This window comes from Saccoglossus kowalevskii, chromosome 17 (genome assembly GCF_978046115.1).
Source record: "Saccoglossus kowalevskii chromosome 17, keSacKowa6.1, whole genome shotgun sequence".
NCBI classification, from domain to species: domain Eukaryota; kingdom Metazoa; phylum Hemichordata; class Enteropneusta; family Harrimaniidae; genus Saccoglossus; species Saccoglossus kowalevskii.
In genome coordinates, this window is record NC_140657.1 from 9,318,302 (window position 1) to 9,339,550 (window position 21,249).

General features: G+C 35.0%; 1 protein-coding gene across 1 annotated transcript; it reads right to left on the bottom strand.

The window, feature by feature from the left end:
* Positions 1-9,926: 9,926 nt before the first annotated feature.
* LOC102802438 (inosine triphosphate pyrophosphatase-like) lies at positions 9,927-20,589 on the bottom strand. Its single transcript, XM_085492483.1, has 8 exons — positions 20,438-20,589; positions 15,460-15,511; positions 14,267-14,331; positions 14,058-14,131; positions 13,713-13,744; positions 13,114-13,229; positions 12,487-12,563; positions 9,927-10,188 (listed from the first exon to the last, which is right to left on the bottom strand). The coding sequence occupies exons 1-8, from the start codon at positions 20,498-20,500 to the stop codon at positions 10,092-10,094; spliced, it is 576 nt and encodes a 191-aa protein (XP_085348609.1). The 5' UTR covers positions 20,501-20,589; the 3' UTR covers positions 9,927-10,091.
* Between the last annotated feature and the right edge of the window lie 660 nt (positions 20,590-21,249).

Consider the following 21,249-nt stretch of genomic DNA (forward strand, 5'->3'; position numbering starts at 1 on the left):
TCGCTTGGGACTCGATTCCCGCGCGTGCGCAGGTGGCGCTCTCTCACCAACTTACTCATTTCAATTGTGTACTTTTTTAGTAGAGAAGTGAATGGTAGTTGTTTCTGATAAATCACCTACCTAAGTTTAGTTTAATATTACGCTAATTGTTTGACACTTGTTGACATATATGTACATTTTTTTTGGAAGAAGTTTCTTCTGTTTCGATATGCCTTATACGTCTTAATCTGATAAATAAATAGATTGTATTTGTATGCACAACATAGATTGAGTTAATTTAGCAGATTTCAATTTATCAACAAAACCCGTGAAAAAAAAAACATAGCGTAACTATTACAACCCTACTCATTGAGAATCTATATTAAATAAAAAATGGATGGATGGATACAAACAAATGATGTACAATTTTTTTTGCTTGGTAAAATTTAGTATAAAAGTCATTAAACTGTACAATAATAGCGTATTGTTTATTACATTTATCTAATTGATTGATCTTGGACAGCACACTACTAACAAATGGTTCTCATTATGACCAGTAGAAGTGTCTTCATTCTGTCAACTTATTTCTAGGTATAACAAATGTTTTATTTAAACCAAACTGCACTTGCTAATTACACCAAAATTGAACTTGGTTGACATTTCATAGTGATTCACAAATTTGAAGACGATGAAATGGGTTGGGCGAGGGAAGCGGGTGGCTGGTATAGGATACTGACATAACAACGGCATTCTACGTTTTTACAGGAAATAAAATGAAAGTTCCATTTACAATAAAAATAGATTTTTACACTTTATATTTGTATAATATTTTTGATAATTTGTGTTTAAGAGTCAAAATTGGGAATTGTGTACGAATTACGACATTTAATGTGGAAAATGCTTTATACGCTTACAAAAAATAAGATCTTTGTACAAATTACAGACAAATAAATTACATTACATTTTACATCTTACCCATGTCTACGAATTTACGTTTTTTATTTATTTAAATAACATTAATACGAAAATAAAATTGATTACAGCTAACGAAATACCCCTTGCCGACCCTCAGTTTACATGCACATGATGGACACTTCACTCACATTCCATGACAAGGGTGTCATTTTAAAGATAAGCGAAATATCAATAATGATATATTCTTCTCTGTCAGTTTCAGTAAAACAAACCTACACCAATCATAATGCGTGTTACTTTCACACTTGTTGTAAGCCTGTTGTTGATTGGTCTGGTTGTATCCAGTACTGTTGATAATATTGCCACCAGAGAAGCGAATGGAGAAAATACTGCAAGCCAGGAAGAGCGTGGTCTGCTAGACTGCTTCAAGATAACTGACCCTGCTGCTCAACAGGCGTGTATATGTGCAGAGACCGGCAATGGTTGTGCGTTCTAGTCGTTACAAAGACCTCGATGTAGAACATTGACAACATAATTTTATCGATTATCAGCCGATATACATTGTAGTTTATACTAATGTAGAATTAAAAGTGTATCCAAGTTTCTTTCACAACAAAATGTGGTTATCAATATCATTAAATATACAGTGAATGTTATAAAGGCATCTATGATTTTCATGAAAATTGATAAAACTTTTATTCTGAAAGACCCTCCAACTTTATTGCAATAAAAAGATGGCGCTGTCATTTGCTATAGGAGCCATTTGGTGACATCAATTACCCAAGAGTCTTTCAGATGTCCTCCATTCATTGGTCGATTTACTACAATATACCGGTAATCGTGCCGTGATTGGCCATGATTAATTCAACTGCCATTTTAAATTTTATGAATAATTTATATGAAAAACAAATCATGCCTTCATAATATTCATTGTACTATAAACAGCTTTACTTTCACAAAAAGTAAATAATTGTCAATCATTAAATATCACAAAATTGCAAATTTGTAGTGATCAAATCTCCCTGGGATTGACTAAATTATTGTCATCACAAACGAAAAAAAAAATGAAAAAGAACATTGCTTGTTGCCAAATTAAATACAGCAACGATTATATTTACCCCAAGAAAATAAAAAAAATGTAATTAATTGGATCATGTTCTGGCCATTAAATAGCCATTTTAGCCTTTTTAGTAGTGAACAAAGAGAGGACTATACATCAAGTTGTATTAAAGAGGAGGGCTATACATCATGTTGTATTGAACAGTGAGAGGGCTATATATCATATTGTAATGAACTGAGAGAGGGCTATACATCAAATTGTATTAGAGGGAGGGTTATTTTATATTAATCAGAGGGAGGCTATATATCAAATTGTATTTAACAGCGAAAAAGCTATACAATATATTGTATTGAACCGAGAGGGGGGTTATACCGAATGGTGAAAGGGCTATATATCATGTTATACTGAATGGTGAAAGGGCTATATATCATGTTATACTGAATGGGAAAAGGGCTATATATCATGTTGTACTGAATGGAGAAATTGCTATATATCATGTTGTACTGAATGGGGAAAGGGCTATATATCATGTTGTACTGAATGCAGAAAGGGCTATATATCATGTTGTACTGAATGGGGAAAGGGCTATATATCATGTTGTACTGAATGCAGAAAGGGCTATATATCATGTTGTACTGAATGCAGAAATGGCTATATATCATGTTATACTGAATGGAGAAAGGGCTATATATCATGTTGTACTGAACGGGAAAAGGGCTATATATCATGTTGTACTGAATAGGGAAAGGGCTATATATCATGTTGTACTGAATGGAGAAATTGTTATATATCATGTTGTACTGAATGGGGAAAGGGCTATATATCATGTTGTACTGAATGCAGAAAGGGCTATATATCATGTTGTACTGAATAGGGAAAGGGCTATATATCATGTTATACTGAATGCAGAAATGGCTATATATCATGTTGTACTGAATGGAGAAAGGGCTATATATCATGTTGTACTGAATGGGGAAAGGGCTATATATCATGTTATACTGAATGCAGAAATGGCTATATATCATGTTGTACTGAACGGGAAAAGGGCTATATATCATGTTGTACTGAATAGGGAAAGGGCTATATATCATGTTGTACTGAAAGCAGTAATGGCTATATATCATGTTGTACTGAATGGAGAAAGGGTTATATATCATCTTGTACTGAACGGGAAAAGGGCTATATATCATGTTATACTGAATGGAGAAAGAGCTATATATCATGTTGTACTGAATGGGGAAAGGGCTATATATCATGTTGAACTGAATGCAGAAATTGCTATATATCATGTTGTACTGAATGGGGAAAGGGCTATATATCATGTTATACTGAATGGAGAAAGAGCTATATATCATGTTGTACTGAATGGGGAAAGGGCTATATATCATGTTGAACTGAATGCAGAAATTGCTATATATCATGTTGTACTGAATGGGGAAAGGGCTATATATCATGTTATACTGAATGGAGAAAGAGCTATATATCATGTTGTACTGAATGGTGAAATGGATATATATCATGTTGTACTGAATGGGGAAATAGCTATATATCATGTTGTACTGAATGGGGAAAGGGCTATATATCATGTTGTACTGAATGGTGAAATGGATATATATCATGTTGTACTGAATGGGGAAAGGGCTATATATCATGTTATACTGAATGGGGAAAGGGCTATATATCATGTTATACTGAATGGAGAAAGAGCTATATATCATGTTGTACTGAATGGTGAAATGGATATATATCATGTTGTACTGAATGGGGAAAGGGCTATATATCATGTTGTACTGAATGGGGAAAGGGCTATATATCATGTTATACTGAATGGAGAAAGAGCTATATATCATGTTGTACTGAATGGTGAAATGGATATATATCATGTTATACTGAATGGTGAAATGGATATATATCATGTTGTACTGAATGGTGAAATGGATATATATCATGTTATACTGAATGGTGAAATGGATATATATCATGTTGTACTGAATGGGGAAAGGGCTATATATCATGTTGTACTGAATGGGGAAAGGGCTATATATCATGTTATACTGAATGGAGAAAGAGCTATATATCATGTTGTACTGAATGGTGAAATGGATATATATCATGTTATACTGAATGGTGAAATGGATATATATCATGTTGTACTGAATGGTGAAATGGATATATATCATGTTATACTGAATGGTGAAATGGATATATATCATGTTATACTGAATGGTGAAATGGATATATATCATGTTATACTGAATGGTGAAATGGATATATATCATGTTGTACTGAATGGTGAAATGGATATATATCATGTTATACTGAATGGTGAAATGGATATATATCATGTTGTACTGAATGGTGAAATGGATATATATCATGTTGTACTGAATGGTGAAATGGATATATATCATGTTGTACTGAATGGTGAAATAGCTATATATCATGTTAATGACAACATGTATTTGTGTCAGGCGACAGTTCTGGACATTGAATGTCACTGTTGTCTTTTTTTTTGTAAGTGCAAATTGCAAGTGCTAGTGCTGACACATAGTGCATTTTGCCACAGAAGTCATTTCCTGTTTGGGACTACATGACAGAGCTGTGTGGCCATCTCCCTATTAAATGGCAATTTTAATGCGGTATCCTGGCGTCAACCAGGCTCGGTCGAACACAAACACCTGCGAACCTTAACCAAGGTTCCCCTAAATTCGCATTCGTTAGCGAATCTCGGCCAGTGGAATTGGCCTTCCCATTGAGTCTGTGGCACACTCACTCAGGGTAGGGGTCGATCCTTTGATGTTCAGCCAAAGATAGGATTTGAACTTAGGTCTACCGCTCATGAGTCTGATGCGACAACCACTATGCTACCAGAACCAGTATGTTGCACTGAATATCATGTTATACTGAATGAAGAAAGGGCTATATATCACGTTGTACTGAACAGGGAGAGAGCTATATATCATATTGTATTAATCAGCGAAAGAGCTATACATTATATTGTATTGAACAGAGAGGGGGCTATGTATCATATTTTATTGAACAGAGAGAGGGCTGTATATCATAATGTATTGAACAGAGAAACGGCTATACATTATATTGTATTGAACAGAGAGAGGGCTATATATCATATTGCATTGAACAGAGAGAGGGGGCTATACATCATATTGTATTGAACAGAGAGAGGGCTATATATCATATTGCATTGAACAGAGAGAGGGCTATACATCATATTGCATTGAACAGAGAGAGGGGGCTATACATCATATTGTATTGAACAGAGAGAGGGCTATATATCATATTGTATTGAACAGAGAGGGGGCTATATATCATATTGCATTGAACAGAGAGAGGGCTATATATCATATTGCATTGAACAGAGAGAGGGGGCTATACATCATATTGCATTGAACAGAGAGAGGGCTATATATCATATTGCATTGAACAGAGAGAGGGCTATATATCATATTGCATTGAACAGAGAGAGGGCTATATATCATATTGCATTGAACAGAGAGAGGGCTATATATCATATTGCATTGAACAGAGAGAGGCTATATATCATATTGCATTGAACAGAGAGAGGGCTATACATCATATTGTATTGAACAGAGGGCTATTAATCATATTGCATTGAACAGAGAGAGGGCTATATATCATATTGCATTGAACAGAGAGAGGAATATATCATATTGCATTGAACAGAGAGGGGGCTATATATAATATTGTATTGAACAGAGAGAGGGCTATATATTGTATTGAGCAGAGAGAGGCTATACGTCAAATTGTATTCAACAGAGAGAGGGCTATATATCGTATTGTATTGAACAGAGAGAGGGCTATATATATCATATTGCATTAAACAGAGAGAGGGCTATACATCATATTGTATTGAACAGAGAGAGGGCTATATATCATATTGCATTGAACAGAGAGAGGGCTATACATCATATTGTATTGAACAGAGGGCTATTAATCATATTGCATTGAACAGAGAGAGGGCTATATATCATAATGCATTGAACAGAGAGAGGAATATATCATATTGCATTGAACAGAGAGGGGGCTATATATAATATTGTATTGAACAGAGAGAGGGCTATATATATCATATTGCATTGAACAGAGAGAGGGCTATACATCATATTGTATTGAACAGAGAGATGGCTATTAATCATATTGCATTGAACAGAGAGAGGGCTATACATCATATTGTATTGAACAAAGAGAGGGCTATATATCATATTGCATTGAACAGAGAGAGGGCTATATCATATTGCATTGAACAGAGAGGGGGCTATATATAATATTGTATTGAACAGAGAGAGGGCTATACATCATATTGTATTGAACAGAGAGAGGGCTATACATCATATTGTATTGAACAGAGAGAGGGCTATATATCATATTGCATTGAACAGAGAGAGGGCTATACATCATATTGTATTGAACAGAGAGAGGGCTATACATCATATTGTATTGAACAGAGAGAGGGCTATACATCATATTGTATTAATCAGCGAAAGAGCTATACATTATATTGTATTGAACAGAGAGGGGGCTATGTATCATATTTTATTGAACAGAGAGAGGGCTGTATATCATAATGTATTGAACAGAGAAACGGCTATACATTATATTGTATTGAACAGAGAGAGGGCTATATATCATATTGCATTGAACAGAGAGAGGGGGCTATACATCATATTGTATTGAACAGAGAGAGGGCTATATATCATATTGCATTGAACAGAGAGAGGGCTATACATCATATTGCATTGAACAGAGAGAGGGGGCTATACATCATATTGTATTGAACAGAGAGAGGGCTATATATCATATTGTATTGAACAGAGAGGGGGCTATATATCATATTGCATTGAACACAGAGAGGGCTATATATCATATTGCATTGAACAGAGAGAGGGGGCTATACATCATATTGCATTGAACAGAGAGAGGGCTATATATCATATTGCATTGAACAGAGAGAGGGCTATATATCATATTGCATTGAACAGAGAGAGGGCTATATATCATATTGCATTGAACAGAGAGAGGGCTATATATCATATTGCATTGAACAGAGAGAGGCTATATATCATATTGCATTGAACAGAGAGAGGGCTATACATCATATTGTATTGAACAGAGGGCTATTAATCATATTGCATTGAACAGAGAGAGGGCTATATATCATATTGCATTGAACAGAGAGAGGAATATATCATATTGCATTGAACAGAGAGGGGGCTATATATAATATTGTATTGAACAGAGAGAGGGCTATATATTGTATTGAGCAGAGAGAGGCTATACGTCAAATTGTATTCAACAGAGAGAGGGTTATATATCGTATTGTATTGAACAGAGAGAGGGCTATATATATCATATTGCATTAAACAGAGAGAGGGCTATACATCATATTGTATTGAACAGAGAGAGGGCTATATATCATATTGCATTGAACAGAGAGAGGGCTATACATCATATTGTATTGAACAGAGGGCTATTAATCATATTGCATTGAACAGAGAGAGGGCTATATATCATATTGCATTGAACAGAGAGAGGAATATATCATATTGCATTGAACAGAGAGGGGGCTATATATAATATTGTATTGAACAGAGAGAGGGCTATATATATCATATTGCATTGAACAGAGAGAGGGCTATACATCATATTGTATTGAACAGAGAGATGGCTATTAATCATATTGCATTGAACAGAGAGAGGGCTATACATCATATTGTATTGAACAAAGAGAGGGCTATATATCATATTGCATTGAACAGAGAGAGGGCTATATCATATTGCATTGAACAGAGAGGGGGCTATATATAATATTGTATTGAACAGAGAGAGGGCTATACATCATATTGTATTGAACAGAGAGAGGGCTATACATCATATTGTATTGAACAGAGAGAGGGCTATATATCATATTGCATTGAACAGAGAGAGGGCTATACATCATATTGTATTGAACAGAGAGAGGGCTATACATCATATTGTATTGAACAGAGAGAGGGCTATACATCATATTGTATTGAACAGAGAGAGGCTATATATCATATTGCATTGAACAGAGAGAGGGCTATATATCATATTGCATTGAACAGAGAGAGGGCTATACATCATATTGTATTGAACAGAGAGAGGGCTATTAATCATATTGCATTGAACAGAGAGAGGCTATATATCATATTGCATTGAACAGAGAGAGGGCTATATATCATATTGCATTGAACAGAGAGAGGGCTATATATCATATTGTATTGAACAGAGAGAGGGCTATTAATCATATTGCATTGAACAGAGAGGGGGCTATATATCATATTGCATTGAACAGAGAGAGAACTATATATCGTATTGTATTGAACAGAGAGAGGGCTATATATCATATTGCATTGAACAGAGAGAGGGCTATACATCATATTGTATTGAACAGAGAGAGGGCTATATATCATATTGCATTGAACAGAGAGAGGGCTATACATCATATTGTATTGAACAGAGAGAGGGCTATTAATCATATTGCATACACCGCATCTCGAGTGAAAATAACTTCCATACGCAACGAAAGCCACGGGCAGGGTGTGGGGTTCTGTTATTATTACATATGTTCCATGTTTGATCATTTCATATCAAAGAAAGAACGTGCAACAAACCGGCATGGAATTTAGGTCGGATACCCCATTGCCCATTAATATGTTCAAATACTGAGTATAGTGTTACGCCCAAGCAACGCGTGTCAGTGTAGAACGCGCCCGGAGAACGCGTGTCACTGTTTGTTTGAAATTAATATAATCAGACGTCTAATCTGAGTCACTGTCCGAATGAATAATTCGTGGACGTTTATTTGGGACCACGACAGAACCAGAATTTGAACTGGACGACTATGATACACAGCTTATGTTGAAGTTAAAAGTTCCTCCACAGAATTGTGCATTGGTAAACATGCTGTGCAACTGTACTCCACTGACGAGGTGACTTTCGTCGACAGCGGTCGTCGCTGAGCTGCACGCTACAACTTCGTGTGTGATATTGCTTGCTAGTCGTGGATTGACCGAGTCTTGGTTACCGGTTAAAATGTTGCTCATTTGGCATTGGTAATCTTTATTTGGAACTGAGTAACGCCGCAACGTCGTCAGCAGAAACTTCCTAGTATCTCGATGTTGATGATTGTGGCTCAATAGTACATGTGTAATCGCCGTTCAACGTTTATAAAACTCAGTTTCCAGGTGGTCAACATACATTAAGTTCTCCCAATCATAGTATTCCATGAGATGTACACCTAACATGCCAAAAACGTTGCTGAACGATTTGAATCTTACAAAAATAGCAGACGAAAATGTGTTTACAAAATAAAAATAGTTCGGTAGCCAATGGAAATACCATGTTCATTTGCATATCGACCGTGAAAATACCGAAAACATTATTGCATGGGTGATATGCAAATTAGTTTTTGTCAAAATAAGTGACTGCCAAAGAGAACCGTTACTGTTGTTCAAATTTCATTCCACTCGGCAAGTATATTCATGTACCCCAAGAGAAAAATATCGCGCTTCTTAAATATCGTTTATTTCTGCTGTTTCGAAAAACGGTACTCCTAAAGGGACTACTTTGTTTGCTTTCAAACTCATATGCATATGAGGTATGGAAATACCGATTTTGATTTCAGGGACGAATCAAAATAAACTGCAGTATATATGTAATAATAAATCATATTGTATTGAACGTAAAACGGCTATACATCATATTGTATTGAACAGAGAAAGGACTATATCATATTGCATTGAACAGAGAGGGGGCTATATATAATATTGTATTGAACAGAGAGAGGGCTATACATCATATTGTATTGAACAGAGAGAGGACTATATATACTATTGCATTGAACAGAGAGAGGGCTATACATCATATTGTATTGAACAGAGAAAGGGTGATAGACATTTCAGAAATGGAAAGATATTATAAAATAATCTTTATTTTGGATGTATCGTGAAGAGAACATAAAATTGATATGCTTTTATTTTCTTTTGGATTTATTATTTACTGTTTTCATATTTTAAGCATATTGACACAAATTGAGATTTATAGATTTTTTAGTAAAACAGTGAGCTCTATTGTAAGTTCACAGTGGATTCTGCGAGAAGAATTCAGAGACCGCTTGTAACGCTTTATAACGATGTGAGATGGTATTCTTCACAGAATTACTCATTTCTGCATATCTGAAATAGAAATATATAAAGCATTAGTTCGGATAATTGTTAATTAAACATTGAGTTACAATTGAGTTGCAAGATTTCTCAAAAGAGGGCGTAATCACTCAATGTAGAGAACTCAAAAAATTCAACATCTCATGTTTTGGCAGGGCTATTGCTTGTCAATTTTTCGTAGCAAAAATAATTTATACCACATATTGAAAATAATATATATCGGGATACTGTAATATCTAATTAACAGATTTTGGAGACATATTACTATCAGGTTCTCATGATCAGTCAGTTTTCATTTTGTCCACTTAATTTTAGGTCTAACAAATTTTAACCCATATCTTGAAAATGTACATGCTGCTAGTCAAACCAAAATTGAACATTTGATAGTGACTGATGAGAAGTTTGAAGATGAGCAAATAAAAATTGTTATTGTAACAAAAAGAAGACCATTTTAAGTGAATTTTACCAATATATTGAAAAATATCCATGCAATCCATCCCAAAATTGAGCATGGTCAAGATCACAAATTATCCAAATGATAGGATGAAAACTTGTCTATTTATTGTAACAACAATAATCAGATTTTATATCGATGGAAACAACAATGACAAGGACAGACATTTTTCTCTCACATACAATTCCCATCATCTATGATTTAAACGTTACAACTTTATACCTACAAATTCAATTATAGTTGGGGTGGTTATACCCAACAAATTCAAATATGAATAATAATCAATTATTAATTTATATATATATATATATATATGGTGATAGAGGAATTAATACGCAACTACATGAATATTGAAACTCGACAGCACTGTTTCGTAAGGTACAATATCTCACTCATCAGTAGCTTTAAAACATAAAGCTCCTTGTACCTTACGAAACCGTGCTGTCGAGTTTCAATATTCATGTAGTTGCGTATTAATTCTCTATCACCATATTCACCCACTCTACATATACTTTGTATTGAGCACTTTTGTTTTGGAATAATCGACTTTCGTATCTACACTATATATGTACAGCAAACTACTGAAGAAAAACATAACTTAGTCCTACAAAAAAACCACAGAAGATACGGCTAGAAAAATAAGACAAGAAGACAAGAATATTGCCGTGAAATTAAACATCGATGACCGCGTCAACGTCACCGCAAATAGAGAGGCCTTCATCACCTTGAAAGAACACAAACCAAACTTTACAAATAATCCTGCGTGCAGATTGATCAACCCTACCAAACCAGAAATCGGCAAAGTAAGTAAATAAATTTTAGACGGGATCAATAAGAAAATTATTACAGAAACAAGAGCAATGGAAAAACACCGCATCTGTAATAGAATGGTTCAACAAAATCGAACACAAAGAAAAACATCGTTTTATTTGCTTTGATATAGTAGAATTCTACCCATCCATTAACCAAGATATTCTTCTCAATGCGTTACACTTCGCTTCATCATACGACCATATTTCGGAAGAAGAAATAAATATTAATCAACATTCAAAAAAGTCCCTGTTATCACATGATGGCCACTACTGGCAGAAGAAGAGCACAAGCTCATTCGACGTAACTATGGGCAGTTTCGATGGCGCAGAGACGTGTGAATTAGTTGGATGCTTTTTATTGTCACAGCTACATAATATTTGCGGGAAAAAGATCGGCCTGTACAAAGATGATGACTTAGCCGCTGTAGACAACACACCCAAAGAAACTGAAAAAATAAAAAAAGCCATCTGTTGTATTTTCAAACTACACGGTCTGAAAGTCACAATTGAAGCTAATAAAAATATTGTCAACTTCCTGGACGTCACATTCAACCTCACTGACAGCTCTTACAATCCATATATTAAACCCAACAGCCACCCACTATACGTACATAGAGAGAGCAACCACCCACCCTCCATCACAAAGAATATACATGTGTACTGGCAGGAATCAACAAACGATTGTCATATCTTTCATCAGACGGAAAGCACTTTGATCTAGCCGCGCCACACTACCAGACAGCTCTAAATCAAAGTGGATATGATTATCACCTTAAATTCGAACCCCCTCACGGAAAGAAGACGGGCAAACAGACCCCGTAACAACACCCCCCCCCCCCCTTCAGTAAAAATGTCACCAACAGCGTCAGGAGAAGATTCCTCGCCCTGGTTGATAAGTGTTTCCAACAGGGAAACAAACTCAGGAAAATTTTTACCCGTAACACCATCAAATTGAGCTACAGGTCTAGGCCTTTATGTCACTCATATCAAATGACTGTACGAATGAAATATACCAGGCTGATAACCGTATAAAATTTCACTTACGTTTGTTCAAAACCATCAGGTTGAAAACATGGATCCCATCCAAAATCAGGAGGGCCTCTTGGAGGAACTATTGTGCCCTGCAACATAAAGACATCAAACAAGGATCAAACTATAATAGTAGAATAGTAATATAAAAATAAGGGTTACAGCCATTGAAGAACTGTACATAATAAAATATCACTAATACATGTACTATCAGGGTATTACAAGGATACCTAAAAGTATGCATGAAGACAGTACTACGGGAGTACCAACTGACTGACATGCAGCGTACTGTCCGACTCCAAGGATACATTATGGGAATGCCGAAATCCAGATTTACCGAACTTCATTGTGTGGAGTCTGGTCAAACCCTGGGGGCTGCATGTTTTTTTTTTATTATTAGAGGATGCTTATGTGCATAATCCATATTTGGAATTTGCATCTCCTAATATGGTAGGATGCAAAAACATCCAGTGCAATACTGCAAAATTATGACACGCTGTAACTGGCTGGCTGGCGTTGCGGAGACAGATGTATACCAATAACTAATATATCACTAATATTAAGACAATATATCTGTTCTGAATTCCATGCACCAACAATCATTTCCCAGCAATGTATTCACATCATTGTATGCTGACTTACTGTAGTTTTTCCATGGAACAGTTTAACAGGATCATCTGGATTACCAGTAGAATATGCAAATGTACAAAGTGCATAGGCAGATTTATCTTCCCAAGCAGTGAGTAGTTTGTATAAACCTAATGAAATGAACACTTTGCATGTTTTATATGTATTAGAGATAAAACCAAAAGAGGGAGAGGTGTGAACTGGCATACAAACATACTATTTAGATGAACGGGATGCAACGTTAACCAATATTAAGAAAAATATACAAACAACACAAAATCTAAATTAGTTACTAAAATAACCAAGTTTGAAACATATAGGATAAAATCTGTTTAATAAAAACTGTGTCCACAAGAAACAGCCGACTCGTGCCAGAGACGAAACAACAAAGACCAACATTTCCCCCTCATACAACTTTCCATACAATAAAAAAAACGTTTAAACTTCAATTTTAATGCACACAATTTGAAATTAGCCTTCACCCCCCCACAAATATAATGACATGCATCTCATGATAACCCCCCCCCCAAACAAATAGAATGACTTACATTCCCTGTATATCAAGTTGCACAGTGAATTTAACAATTCTAAATATCTTTTCATTTAATATTTACCTGAAGGTCCAAGCTTCTTAAGAAACCATTTTCTGTTAAAAGATTATGAACCTTAGTAATCATAACATGAATCATGGTATTTAACAGTTTAAAGTGATCACAATTAAAATGTGCTGTATTTAATAGTATGCACTGATAACTAATGAAAATATGAAGAAAACCAAGTTGACTATCAGAACAGCTTGGTTGATTTTACAAATAAAACACAACACAATATTGAGTTGGTAAAAAATAGTAGATAGAACAATAACACTACACACATATACGGTGTCATTGCTAAGAACATGGTTCTGGTTGCTATAACGACACACCCACCTAAATTCTCTCACCTGGAGATTAACTTACATATAGGGACCTGGTAATCCATCTAATGCATTGAAGCACAGACATGTATCCTCTGTCAAAACTGGCCCCTTAATCTGAAAAATAAAATCATGAAATTGGCTCAAAAATAATAATTTCCTATTTTACATTCTTAAATTCTCCCCAAATGCACAGAAATGTATGATCACGTAAATAGAAAGAATGTATGCATGTCAATAAATGATACTTGCATGTTTCGCTGCTTCTCGACACTTTGCTGCTGATATATTATCTGGTTCATCCTGGAATTCTGGTACTGCAATGTAAAAAACCAATAATAATAATAATAATAATAACTTTATTGCATCCTTAGAAATACAATGTTTCTATTAGTTAATAGCAATAAAGATTAGTTGTGATTACTACTGCAAAAAGAAAGAGAGTTGTTAGATTACAGAAATCCAACATCTATGTTTCTATGAGTTGTGAGCTGCCCTATGGGTATGTAAAGGTAGAGTAACCCTATACGTACCATATATATACAGCTATGGGTTGAGAGATCCTGTAGATGTGCAGCCAGGAATTGGGAAATGCTATGGATGTGCAACTATGGGCAGAGAATCCTGCACATGTACAGCCACAGTTTGGGAAATCCTATACATGTGCAGCTATGGGCTATGCAATTTTGAGTTGGGAAATCCTATGGCATGCAATCACAGGTTGAGAAATCTAATGAATCTGCAAATATGAGTTGAGAAATCCTATGGTGTGCTATTATGGGTTGAGAAATCCTATGGTGTGCTATTATGGGTTGAGAAATCCTATGGGCTTGCAATCACAGGTTGAGAAATCTTATGAATGCAATCATGGGTTGAGAAATCCTCTGGGTATGCTATCATGGGCTGAGAAATCCTATTGTTGTGCAATTATGGGTTGAGAAATCCTATGGTTATGCAATTATGGGTTGAGAAATCCTATGGGTATGATATCATGGGTTGAGAAATCCTATGGGTGTGCAATTATGGGTTGAGTAATCATATGGACGTGCAATTATGGGTTGAGTAATCATATGGACGTGCAATTATGGGTTGAGTAATCATATGGACGTGCAATTATGGGTTGAGATATCCCATGAGTGTGCAATTATGGATTGATAAATCCCATGGGTGTAAAATTATAGGTTGAGAAATCCAATGGATGTGCAATTATAAGTACCGGGTATGCTATTTAAATATCATGATATTTTGGAACATTTTTTGAAATGATTTAAAAATAACTCTCAAAATATAATTTAAATTTAAGAGCATTCAGTATTGAACAAACTATGTGATGAAAGGTGAATACCCGGTACCAGGAGATGCCTGGTAGTAACCATGGAGATGTATACATTTTGTTCTGCCTGATCTGATAAATGAATCACTATCTATGTATGTTTGTAACTTACAATCAATTTTTCTTGAAACTACAGTAAAGGTATCTGATAAAATCTCCTTAATCTGAAAAAAAACAGATGATCATATTTCCCTGACTTTTTTATTTTATATACATGTATATCGACCCATATTTTGAATAATTCAGCTCGGATGCATGGTTATCTGTTTTCAAATATCACCCTCCATAGTTAGTAGCTATAATAATAATAATAATAACTGTATTATCAACCTATCTCCATTGAGATCTGGACTAACATACACTAAAGATTAAATGATACAGAAAATATCTATATAAAATACAAACAAACAAACAAACAAAAATAAAAAAATAAAAGTATAACAGAAAGAGAAAGAGAAATCAAAGAAAGCTTAGAAAGAACTCCCATGTGCTGAGAGTATTGGAGACACATTAAATATAATTCGAAATTACTTAGCTGAAAACTAATTATGCAAATCAGAAAATTAATATGACCAGATTTGAGTGTAAAACTAATGAGGTCTGCGCAATGTAACAGAAAATCTATGTCTCCAAGTTTAATTGAAATGTGATTAGAACCAAAAAATTATGAATTATTATGCTTATTAGGGAATTAATATGAACAGATTTTTACCCCAAACTAATTAGGTTTGTACATTGTCCTAGAGCATCTTTGTACTAAGTTTCATTGAAATGGAATAATTAGCACCGTGAAAACTCCAAAATTTCGACCCCTCTAAAAATTTGACCGCCTATTTATTTGCCGGGTTTCGGTGTTTTATTTACCTCCAAATTTTCGACTCCACTAAAAATTGCCGACTCATTCTTATTCGAAAATTGCGACCAGTTTTAGTTTTCCCCCAAACGAAAAAAAAACCGATGTGAGCGTTCAAACGGGACCTTCCTCAAAGGCATGAATCCGGGTTTCTGATTGACTGAGAGATTTTTATTTTATTGGTAACGAAAATATATTCTAAATAAACGAAGTTTCAAATAAAAACGAACACAAAAATCTCGGCATGCTGCGTTTCTGAATTGTTGATTATTACTGTACTCAGTAGTGATTATAATAATGTACACAAAATAAATTTGTTGAATGGTTATGAAATACAAATAAAAGTCAACTTAGTTTCATCGTAAGTGAATGATTCCGGTCTCGTATAAACGTTTGATGCTGTAGGATATCCGCCATGTTCTCTTAGGTCAAATAGGTCAAATCGCTAATTAACCAATCAAAAAGCTGGATGATGCGAAAACGGCATGATTTTTTTTAAATAAAAAAATTAGTTGTTTTTAAAAAATAAACTGGTCATCTGAAGAATAATTTAACATTGTTCACAGTGATAACAGCTCATTCTCGAAAGGAAGCTTACCCGCTCACGCTAGTCACGATAAAAATCATACACGTGTACTCTTGAATAGACAGACGTCAATGACTACGGTAAAACTTAGACTCTATTTTAGCCGGCAGGATTGATTGAAATGTCCGAAAAATGACGCCAAAATACACCTTAAAAGTCCCATTTTATTTTCTTAAATCCCATTATATTTTTTAATCCAAGGGCGAATTTACGGCAGAATTTGGTCCCTCAAATCACCGGTACGGTGCTCAAATAAGGGACACGTGAGCTTTGATTCTAACCGGATACATTGCACTGGGTCGGGGAGATCGTTTGCTAAACTTCCATGTATCTTTTGTCCAATGGGTACCTGTACTTCGAACATTCGCAAGTTTTCCTAGGTAGTGCGAGACAGCTTTGTCTTTTGACCTATTAGTTTTGTGCTGACCTCTTCTCGGCGTCTTGATGTTTTGTTTTGCTTGTCATAATACTCACTGATTGATGACTTTGTTTAGATTTTGAGTTACAACTCGGCCACGACCTTTGCTTTTACCGTGAAACATGAGGAAGTTTACGTCAATTGACGGACATTGCATTTTTTAAAAACTAATGAAGCACACTGTCTATCATCCCCATTTTTTTTTGCTGATTTCTATTCTGAAAAATTCGACCGTCCGAAAATGCACCTTAATTTTGACTCTAAAAACACGTCACATTTCTAACACAAATTATTTAAAACCAGTCGAAATTTTGGAGTTTTTACGGTACTTTAGATATCAGTGTGAAAGATTAAAATTGGTTAATTATGCAAATTAGGTAATTAATATGTACAGATTTTAACCCACAATTATTCAGGTCTGTCTATTGTCCTACAGCATCCATGTACATTCATTGATATGTGATGTATAGTACCTGAGATATCAGTGTGAAAGTTGGTTAATTATGCAAATTAGGTGATTAATATGCACAAATATTTACCGGAAACTAATTGGGTCTGCATAATTCTAGATTCATTGAAATATGATGATTAGTACTTTAGATATCAGTAGAAAAGCTGAAAATTAATTATGCAAATTAGGTAATTAATATGCACAATTATTTACCCTAAAACTAATCAGGTCTCTGCATAGTCCTAAAGGATCTATGTACCAAGTTTCATTGAAATGCGATGATTAGTACTTGAGATACCCGTGGAAAAGCTGAAAATTAACTAATTATGCAAATTAGGTGATTAATATGCACAAATATTTATCGAAAACAATCAATCTCTGCATAGTCCTTGAGTATGTAAGTACCAAGTTTCATTGAAATGTAATGCTAACTACTTATATCAAATGCTGAAAATTAATTAATTATGCAAATTAGGTAATTAATATGTACTGATATTACCATAAAAACTATCAGGTCTGTGCAGTGTCGTATGACATCTATGTACCAAGTTTCATTGAAATGTGATGATTAGTACTTGAGATATCAGTGGAAAAACCGAAAATTGACTAATCATTATGCAAATTAGGTAATTAGTATCCACGGATTATTACCAAAAACTAATCAAAACCTAGCATTAGTTCAGAGCATCTATGTACCAAGTTTCATCAAAATCCAATGAGTGGTTGTTTAGATATCAGTGGAACAGTCATGGAACCACTAAAAAATAGCTAATTATCATGCAAATTAGGTAATTAATATGCACGGATTTTTACCAAAAATTAATCAAATCTGCGCATATGTTCAGAGCATCTATGTACCAAGTTTCATCAAAATCCAATGAGTGGTTCTTTAAATATCAGTGGAACAGTCATAGAACAGCTAAAAATTAGCTAATTATCATGCAAATTAGGTAATTAACGAGCATGGATTTTTACCAAAACCTAATCAAATCTGCGCATTGGCCCAGAGCATCTATGCACCAAGTTTCATCAAAAACCGATGTATGGTTCTTGAGATAGCAGTGGAACAGTCGGACACACATACACACACACATACACACATACACACATACACACATACACACATACAGACACACTAACTGCAAAGACTCCCATTTTGTGCTTCGCACATGGGAGTCAAAAATAACAGTAAAAAAAAGTCTTTTACAAAGTAGTATTAAAGTAAATAGTTTACATATAAATGTAATAATGCATTAAATTTTCAGGGCAGCTGGCAATCTCTATATATTTTCTTTTCTCAAAGGAAGCATTTGTGAATGTATTTTGATATTTTGAGAATCAGTTTTTCATCTTTGTTATTTAGAAGAGTTTCTAATTTCTGTCTATTGGTATTGTTAGGGTGTATTTTTAATTCTTTGAATACATGTATATCGTTTCTTTCATTTATGTATAATTTACAGTTTAGAAGAAAGTGTATTTCATCCTCTACTTCATTAGTTTTACAAATAGGACATTTTCGGTTTGATACATGTATATCTATGTTATTGTGTCTTCCTGTTTCTATCTGTAAAACGTGCGTACTGATTCTTAATTTTGTCATTGCATATACAGTGAACATTAGAGACACTTGTAGACGAAACATGCTTTTGAGTGACAGTAGTGTCATTGTAGTGCTTTTATCATGTGACATGCATTTGTGTTCCAAGCTTATCAGGGGCGGATACAGGATTTTTTTATGATTACATTTGAAGTTTTGATAATTTTAATGGGTATACATATTTTACTGCATACATGTACACTTACAAAAGTACCATTGTCATTTTTTGGAGAGTAGAGGACTATTTATACAGGGGGAGGCTCCAGTGAGAAATTGTTAAAATCGCCCATATCAAAATCCTGTATTGAAACAGAACATATTTTGTATTCACTAAAAAACAACGCTGTTACGTCTCTATACTTACAACGAAATTGAAACAAAAGAAATAAGTCCAATCCAAACAACCTGCCTCCTTGAAAATCAAGTCTTATCGCCCTTGCGTTTCTGAGCGAAAAAATGCGTCGACGCCAAATCATTAATTCAGTCCAGCGGTTAGATAGGTTATTTATAATAGACACTCAGGGAACCAAAATTGACAATGTAAATCACTCCGGCGACGAAAAATCAGCGATAATAGCCAAGGAGGTGAGGGACTGAATTTCAAAAACATATTATATATATATATATATATATATATATATATATATATATATATATATATATATATATATATATATATATATATATAGGGTAAATAAATAATAAATAATAAATTTTTCAACGTGGTGGTGTCCGGACCTCAAGAACCCCCCCCCCCCCCCCCCAACCCCTAGATCTGCCACTGCTTATGTTTTATATCGTAGACTTTAATGTAAACGCCACGGCTATTCTAGTGTATTGAATTTATATGTCATTTATATGTTTTTTTGGTATGATGTATGGTGTTTTATAAACTGTTAGAGGCCCAAGTCAGGTAATTTGACGGTATTACACATTTATTCTTGAGTTCGTTGTCTGTCATGCTGGATAGGGGGATGAAAGCTGAAGCCAGTATTTACAAATGCAATCATTAACTTAGGTGCGGATTTCTGACGCTCACTGTACCACGGACATTTGAAGAGTTTGGGCGACAAATGCAGTACAGAAACACGTGACTGTGGGAAAAGCACACTTCCGAGCCTTGGGTTTAGATGACATGTGTTCCCTACAGCCCAGAACACACACAAACTGACTATGATTACATACCTCTTTGAGTTTGTTCACATTTCCAGTAACAAAAATTAATTGTTTTTGTATACTCGATGACATTGCGAGAATTGAAATTGTCCGCCTCCAGTACGTCAGATCACCGTCTCTCAACACGGTGGTCAAATGTAAGAATTGAACAATTACTTCCGGCGTTGCATGACCTAACGTCAAAGGTCGTATCGTTGACTACAAAGGAGTACATTGACGCTGAGGCATTAGAAATACTTCTATTGACGATATGGTGTCCGAAACTGTGCGTCTCTGACGACACAACGCAAGGGTGCATCTTTATTTGACACAGCACTTGTCAGCAGCAAGGTCACTAAAAAAATAAGGGTAACAAAACAAAAAGTGAAATTCTCTGTTTATACATATTCTGATTAAAATAAGATCCAAGTTGATGTTTTAGATATTTTTTTTAGGGAAGTGGGACAACATTTTGGACGGCACACAAATTGTATTTGTTTAAAGGGCGTTAGTCGCCGTGCCGCGTCCTGTTCGGTATGAGACTCTTAGAGACGTATACAACGCGTGTAAAATACATTGTTTATTCAAACACGCGCTGCGCGACGACCACCGCGCTTTAATCAATTTGTCAAAAAAGGGTGCTGTGCAGTACTAGTAAAGGAACTGAAACAGATTGGCCCGTCTATTGGCCCACACAGAGTTTACCATTCTGTACCATGTTTGCTTCAGTGGTGGCGGCACGGAGACATCGAAAAAAATTTTTACGGCGTCTCCACTCCAAAATCAAGCTGAAACCCTTTATGTCAGCAAAATTTGCCCCTCAAAATGCAGGAAATATCGTT